Source organism: Monopterus albus, unplaced genomic scaffold, assembly GCF_001952655.1.
Source record: "Monopterus albus unplaced genomic scaffold, M_albus_1.0 scaffold36.1, whole genome shotgun sequence".
NCBI classification, from domain to species: Eukaryota; Metazoa; Chordata; class Actinopteri; order Synbranchiformes; family Synbranchidae; genus Monopterus; species Monopterus albus.
This window is the reverse complement of record NW_018127916.1, coordinates 1,933,635-1,942,072: the sequence shown is the minus strand read 5'-3', so window position 1 is coordinate 1,942,072 and position 8,438 is coordinate 1,933,635. Positions and strand designations below refer to the sequence as shown.

General features: G+C 40.6%; 1 protein-coding gene across 1 annotated transcript in view; it reads left to right on the top strand.

The window, feature by feature from the left end:
- trim62.1 (tripartite motif containing 62, tandem duplicate 1) overlaps positions 1-3,743 on the top strand; it is a 32,018-nt gene extending 28,275 nt beyond the window's left edge. Inside the window, exon 6 of the mRNA XM_020598009.1 lies at positions 1,900-3,743. Within this exon, the coding sequence (XP_020453665.1) occupies positions 1,900-2,450 (551 nt within the window). The 3' untranslated portion in view covers positions 2,451-3,743. The remainder of the gene's footprint in view (positions 1-1,899) is intronic.
- Positions 3,744-8,438: the final 4,695 nt, after the last annotated feature.

The following is an 8,438-nucleotide window of genomic DNA, read 5'->3' as shown; positions in this document are numbered from 1 at the left end:
TATGACACAGAGGTACTCAGGTTATGAAATTTTAATGACTTGGTTGTAACAAACACTGGAGATGTCATTGACTGGAGAAGACATTGTCCTGCCTGCTGGCCGCCTGCCAGAGATTTCACCTCCATTTATGTCAGCTGCTATAAATACAGAGGAACAGGAAAGATGCCTTTACAACTCTTTCCTGACTCTGCTCAGCATTAAAGAGAGCAAAGAGAACAAGTTGTTATTGTTGGGCCTGATATGGATCCCTTAACTGAAAGCTTACAGCACACATGGGTGCAGATTCTCCCTGCCAAAAACCACATAACTGCACCATGAAATAACTTCCTACCATCCTGGACCTTGTGGCGCGAGCGGAGCCGCTTCTCCCTTCGCTGTAATTACGGCTTCACTGTATTGTTTTCACCCTTTGTGTGGTTAATATTGCTCAAATTGAGCTATCCTATCAGACTCAGGAGAGCTCTTGACTCTGGTTTACACATAAAGTTAAAATTTAAAAAAAAAAAGTATCATGGTGTACTCTTGCTCGGTGCACAACTCATTTTCCTGAAATAAGAGTCGAGCAGCAGCTGGGTGTGCTGTATAATAACAAGCCATCTGTTATCCTTTACCGCAGGGCATGGCTCTGATTACCTCCTCAAGCTCTGGCAGCAGTGATGGATATATGTACTGTAATGTTTCCACCGGGTTCTTGGTCTTAAAGGGTCAGTTTATCTCACTTAATTCTAGTGGTTCGACATCGAGCTAGTTTTGCTGTAATCATCCAGGTTATAGCTGATCATCTGTCTCTGAGAGTTGTCTACTCTTATGGTAGCGGATGGAATTTGTTTGTTACGCAATGAGAAAATATATCTAATAAACCTGGAAAATATAATGAAAACTAAAAAAAAAGCAAAAATCATGTCCCCTATGTCCAGTGCATAAGTAGACTGTTTTTGTGGTTCTCTGTCCTACTTCTGATTTTAGAAAAATGGAAAAAAAAAGAAAGCTTTCCTCCATTAACATTATCCTCTTTACTCTGGATAATACATGGAGGGACTGTGTGATAGAAAATGCTGCAGTTCTAATGAAATGTTCCACTATCCACAGTGAGGTCTAGGGATCAGCCAGAGTAAACTGGGCACAAACATCTCCATTGTCTTACTGGGAATGCCCATTAAAGGCTAGAGTGAGTGCTACTGATGCTGCCTCCATTTGGCCTGTCAGCTGTACGACTCTGAAGGAGCAGAGAGGATGGGACAGTGTGACACCATTGTTTACCGGACAACAACAGTTTTATCATGAAACTAGTCAGTCATTACAGATACAGTTAATGCATTCATAACATACAGTATAAACAGTGGGAGTTTTGAGTGATTTAAACAGCTGGTGGAAAATCGCAGTGCAAAAAGTCACAACGTATGTTGACTGAGGATGGAGTTGATAAAGGGATTTGATCCGTTTTGTGAGTCGGAGAAGTCACGGATGTCAGAAATGCTTCAAAAAGTCCTTTGTGTGTGGATTGCCCTCATTCAGTCTTCATTTTCAGTGACCTCCTGGCCAGAACATATTTCCATCCAGACAATGTACTTGGTTTTTAATCAGCTGCCGGTGATGAAATCTTTTCACTGGGAACATTTCAGATCAAGGTTCATAACCTTGACCTCACCTGTCCAGTAAAGTGGCTGATACCTAAGAGCATCAGCACAAAAGTGTTCATACAGCATGTGCAACAATAAAATAAAATAAAATGAGGCGCTGACAATGACACCGCAGCCCTCTTGGCTAAATCATTACACATTGATGTGTTTTATGTTATTTGGGTTTTTTTTTTAACTTTTTTATCCATGTAGCCTCCCTAGGCTGACTGTTGACTCTCTGCAGTGTTACAGTGAGTGTCCCCTTTCTCGTCCTCTTCAGTGCCAGCAGCATTGACCCTCGACCCCATCACAGCCCACCAAAGACTGATCCTCTCAGATGACTGTACAATTGTGGCCTACGGAAATCTACACCCACAGCCACTGCAGGACTCCCCGCGCCGCTTTGACGTGGAGGTGTCTGTTCTAGGCGCAGAGGGTTTTGCTTCAGGTGTCCATTACTGGGAGGTGATGGTGTCAGAGAAAACCCAGTGGATGATTGGTGTGGCCAGTGAGACGGTCAGTCGCAAGGGCAGCATTCAGATCCAACCCAGCCGCGGCTTCTTCTGCATCGTTATGCATGACGGGAACCAGTACAGTGCCTGCACTGAGCCTTGGACCCGTCTCAATGTCAAGAGCAAGCTGGAGAAGGTGGGTGTGTACCTGGACTACCCAAAAGGCCTGCTCATCTTCTACAATGCAGATGACATGTCCTGGCTCTACACCTACCGAGAGAAATTCCCCACCAAGGTTTTCCCCTATTTCAGCCCTGGGCAGAGCCACGCTAATGGCAAGAATGTACAACCACTGCGAATCAACACTGTACGCCTTTAAGAGCTACACAGAGCTACATCTATGGTCGCTATTGTCCTAGCAGATTAAATCATTGTAGGTGAATTTACAGAACTCGTGAAGGTTTCAAAAGATATTAAAGAAACATTTAAAACCTGTTTAATAGGGTATTTTGATGTGTTCATTTCTTTCAATTCAGTGTTAAGAATTATACTTGATGTTACTCTTAAGATCTGCGATGTAAATTTTTTGTGACTTAAAACAACCATATGATAATGGACTACATTTGTTTCATTACACATTTAACTGAAAAGGACTTCACCATTCACTGTATAGCTATAGAATACACAGCCTGACAGCTCCCAGAAGTGAAGCCACTGCGAGTCGCCCCCTGGTGGCTGGTTGCAGTATAGGTCATAAATCCCACCTCGTCCATGTTAGTGGATGGGACATGCCAAACTAAAAACTTCTTTCCCTTAAAATGATCCCAGGTGTCCACCTTGCACAGTCTCAGGAGCACTGCTCTCCTTGTCAAGCTCCAGGCTCATGAGAGACTGGACACCCCCCCCCCTCTGTCTAAGCAAATGGACACTGAACACTGGTCACTTGTCTTCTCTGTGCTAGTTGGCTTAGTTGTGTCTCTCTGTGGAATGTGACTGACAGCTTTCACCTCCTTTTTTGGCTTTGGTTTGGCCACATTTTCAGCTAATCACCCTCAACTTGTTAAGTCTGTTGGCACTTTTTACTTCTGTCCAGGACCTTGGTTCCTCCAGCTGGACACATTCAGATGTCTGTCCTGTCTTTCATTGCATGAAAACACCTGTGTGCACCAGTGATTCTCTGTCACCTAAAACAAATTAAATGAATGAAAAAGTTGTTCATAGGATGCCCATTCCTGTCCACTCCCCACTCCTCTCCACTTATGACAGGAATGTCTCTTTGTAGGTGGAGATTGTCCAGAAATATACTGCTATTGATGAAGTTACTTGTTGTTGTTGTTGTTATTACTTGGATATTTGTACATAGAATAGTTAAAAGGAATCTGGCTGCTTCATATTTGGACATCCATCTTTTCCTCCAAATCACAAGTAGCTTTGAGCACACACTGTGCTGTTACATAATGATGAAAACACTGATAATTCCTCTGAGGTTCAGTCATGTTTATTACTTCGCTCCACATGCCTCAAGTTGTTTATCACTAATTGAACACAAGTCCTGTAGAATCTGCGCTAAGAGGTTCTTGTTGCTCAGGCAGCATACTCACTGATGTGTGTGTGTGTGTATATGTGTGCGCACGCGTGCGTGCCTTTGTATTACTTTGCATTATGGGGACCGAAACCTGTTAACACACTTTCCCACAAGGAAATCACTGAATTTTAGGGTGGCAACATGGTTTAAGGTTAGGTGTTAGGTTAAGTATTAGGGCTAGGTGTTAGGCAAGTAGTGGTTATGATTAAGCAAATGAATGTAAGTCAATGTAATGTCCCCACAAGGAATGAAAACACAGTGTGTGTGTGTGTGTATATGGATGGGCATGTGCATGGTTGTTTGAACGGCTTGGTTCAACTGTAATTGTAAAAATGTGTTGGTTGTGCTTGATAAATCCCAGCTGGCCCCTCCAAGCAAACCCATGCAGCAGCCAAAAGTGTTTGTGATGAAACACTTTGGCGTCCAGTACGGTACAAAATCACAGATTTTTCTTTGGAAGAACTGCAAATGACCAAAAACAAAACGAAACAAACACACCAACAAAAAAAACTCCTCATTCCTCCTTTGCCACGCTACTTCATGGCATTTGTATGTGTTGTCCATTTAAAAGAAAATTGGGGCAGTGCCCTTGTTTTGTACGATGTGATTCAAGTATGTGCGGAATAATGCAAACTAGGGCTAAATTGTGAGCATCTGCAAATTATTTGTTTTAACTTGCGCATATTTGCAGGAGCCTGTGAGTTATTGAGAAATTATCCGAATAATATTGCTGAGTAAAACCTGGAACAGCTCATTTTATGTTAGTTTTCTGGGATTTACTCAGCAGGTAACTTTGGCAACTTACTTTTTCTTAAAGGATACGATCAGTCTATATTAACGGTATTTTTAACGGTCCCTGATATTTTTTTTAAACCTTTGTATCAAAGGCTCCGAATGGCAATGACTTCAAACTAGAGATGCACCAATTGTGGAATTCTGGGCCGATAAGATGTTTAAAATAATGGTGTGGCTGATAACTGATGTCGATGTTTTGTTCTGTTTTGTTTGTTTGTTGTTTTTATTTACCAAATTGTTTGTCTTTTAGCCCTGCCTATCAGACAACTGTTAATGAGCTTTACATATTTTTCTGAAAAATAACTTTTAAAAGCCTTTTTAACCTGCTATACAACTACCTACTTAAATGTTTCAGTACATCCATAGCCATCATGGACGGCTAGTTGCAGAGTGTGCACCATGTGACCTTTATTACCACCCAGTGGATCGGTCCAGGATGTGCAGTTGGCTAGGTTACTGCAAAGAAGCAACACATTTGAGCCAGTGCAACTTGATGAGACATGACAGATAAACCTCAGCCATTGCCATCGGTAAATAATCATCTTATTTGCCAATAGGCCAATGGCAGTCAACAAGGTGGATATCAGTACAGATGTATGGCCAATAAATCGGTCAAGTCAAGGGCTCGTGCACGAGATCTCCACATATTCTTAACAAATATTAGGGTCTTGTGTTTTGTAATGAGGAAACGTCACTCAGTGCAGCAGTATGTTTCACTGAATGGAGGGCTCTATGGCACACATAAGCTGATCCAGGACTGACAGACTCAGACATTAATCGTGGTAGAGGCAAATAATTGTTGGTTTTAGTCTGAGTGTTGAAGATACACTTAATATAGAAAATGACTGACCTTATCCTTTAATGCCACTGGGGAATCAGAACAACGTTCAGTTATCTAAAATCTGAAAAGTTCTTACAAAATAAATCCCGACCTAGTTAAAACAAATGTTGATTTGATCCCAATTTGCCCTGTTGCAGACCTCAGTGTGTTTCGTTTCATTAAGGCTTCCTATTTGAATATTAAGAAGGAGATTATTGTGAGGTGGTGTTGGGTTACCGTTGATGGTGATGACACTAATGGTTAAAATGATTATGATAATAGCTATGACACTTTTATTGATTATAATGATGATTGTGTCTTGATGATGGCCGCTGTGCACCCATCATTGTGTGAACACGCTCTAGTGTGCTTTTGCTGCTGGAGGTTAGTGGGAAATGTTTTAATGTACAATAAATTACTGCAAACATCAGATGGTCTCTTTAACTTTGATTGAATGTTCTTCAGCGTTGCCCTGTCTGTCACCAATCCAGTTTTCTTTTCTCCAGACTTTGATCCAATATCAGTGGCTTCTTTTTCTCAAATGATAAACCTGTAGCCTACATTTCATTGTGTGGTGCTTACTGGAGTCATTTTTATGTAGGTAACATCAGTCATGATGGCAGACATGGCTGAATGAATGCATGACCTCATGTCACTTCTTTAATTTCTTAGCAGCTCTGTCATGTAGTTAAGACCAGTTGTGGAAAATAACTAAGTAAATTTAATCAAGTCCTGTACTTAAGAACACTTTGCGGTATCTGTACTTAACTTATTTGTTGCTACTTCATTCTTTGACTTCACTACATTTTGGAGGCAAATATTGTTCCTTTTAATCCACAATTTTTTTTGTTAATTTTCAGAATCTGATTAATTTAAATAAAAAAAACACAGTATAATCCTAACACTATTGATCTATGGTGGAAGATTCAGTCGTTACCTAGCAGTAATTCAAACTACACAATAATTGCATCGAAATTTATAATCCAGATAAAATACTGTTAAAAATGACATTCGGCATAATGAGTACTTTTAATACTTTAAGTATATTTTGATGCTAACACTTTTACTAAGTAACATTTTGAATGCAGGACTTTTATGTGAAAGCATATTTTTACACTGTGGTGTTACTTTTACTTAAGTAAGGGTACTGAGTAGAACTTTCATCAGACAGTGACTCTTGGAGCTAAATAGATTAGCATGCTAAATGCTGATGTTTATCGGGCACAGTATGATGTTCACCGTGTTCACTGAGTTTAGCATATTAGCATGCTAACATTTGTTAACTAGCACTAAAGACAAAGTACAGCTGAGGCTGATTGAAATGTCATTTGTTTTACAGGTAACGTGTCAGGTGGTGCTAAATGTAATCAGGGAATCACCAACATTAATAGACTTCATCTTCTGGTGACCACAAGTGTTTGCACAAAGTTTCAAGGTAATTCATCCAGTAGTCTTGAGATATATTGCATCACTGTGGACCAAGGAGGTGGACAGACTGACACTGGCATCCACAGAGTCACTCTACTGCATGACTAAAAACTGGTAACATAAAAATCACTCTGCTTCAAATCTTTATAAATTATAAATCGTTTAAAATGGAGGTAGGCTCTTCTTGTCAATACCTGCTCCACATTCATGCCAACCATTTTAGTTGAGATGTGCCAAACTCTCAGCTCTGCGCACCATTTCAGAAAGGGAAGGGGAGGGGAGGTTACACATTCTGTTCTACTGCTGTTCCCCATTTCGGCACAGGCCGAGGCCCAGCTGTGTGACATGATGAACGAAAAAGATGTCTGCTGGAGGTCAGCTTTCCCTTGCTGCAGGTGGGCTACAGCTTTTGGTAAGTAAGAAATTGTGTGAGAGAAAGTTAACATCTGAATTGTACACTGAGTCAGAAACCCAAAGAGTTGTGTTTTTTTGTGTGTGTATAACTTTGTAATCTGCTGCTTTACTGTTCCACACTCCAAAGCAACCGAGTCTTGCTGCATCATGATTACAGCTGTTCACAACAAACTGTGCAGTTTGGGGCAGGGTGCCGTTCATTGACAGCTGACCCTCAGAACAAGTGGCTTTGATTCAGGGTACTTTTCTCAGCTCACTCCTTTTATCCGGGGAGAAGGTGCCTATACTCTAATAGACATTTTTACCTGTGGCTAAAATGTCCAGGAAAACTCACTGAGCTGTCTCCTTTAAGAGACCTGTATTTGATTCCTGTCCGATGTGGCCCTCCTGAGGCGAGGGTGTAGGCTTTTAATCATGTAAGTGAAGGAAAAAGCAGAAGTGAAGGTTCCTTTTGTCATAACTGTTTTTTTTTTTTTTAAAGAAGCAGCAGCTCTAATACTGTAGTATGTAAAACAATCTAATCATTGTGCATGTTTTCAGTATTACAGTATATGTTAGGATAAAGATGATTTGAAGTAAATTATTATACAGGACAATAAGGAAAGATTTTTATACCACAATTTGAACATAAGATTCATCCTACCCCAGAAAATGAAGCAGGAAGTCATATGTTGTGGGTGAATCAAACGTTTACTGATGTAGCTGTGAGCAGTGAAATCACCTGTGGGTGTGCTATTAAAGCATTAACATATAACACCATTAGGAAGAAACTGATCTCAGCTCTTACACTGCATTGCAGCTTCTTGATCCCTCTCTTTTTCTAAACCATTCTCATGAAGTACATGCTCAGAATAGTAACAATTTCATGACAAAGGAAGCTTAGGGCAACTAAGACATTTCCCTTCAATGTCATCATGCCCTAATTTAAAATAAAATCCTTAAATCCACACAAAACCACAGCACTCATTAAACCTGTGTCTGTTCACACACACACATAACCTTGAGCTGTACAGGCTTCTGGCTCCACCACAGGTAAAGCAACCTAAAAGTGCCTTCTTTTGTCATCTGGATGCTCTTCATCCCTCTTCTGTTCCAACCTAAGGCTCATCTATTAAACGTTTTAGTAGCCTTCAAGTCTTTGAAGCCCTGAGTTGTTGTTATTGTACCATAGTGCCCTCTGGTGTTGACATCTGTGTCCGTGCTCACCTCTGGACTGCAAAACATATCAGTTCATGCAGTTCTTTGTTTTTTTTCTGCATTCAGTTTCTGTACTGCATGAAGAAAAATGCTGAGTACGTCTAAGTAGTAGTTGCAGTGCTTAAACC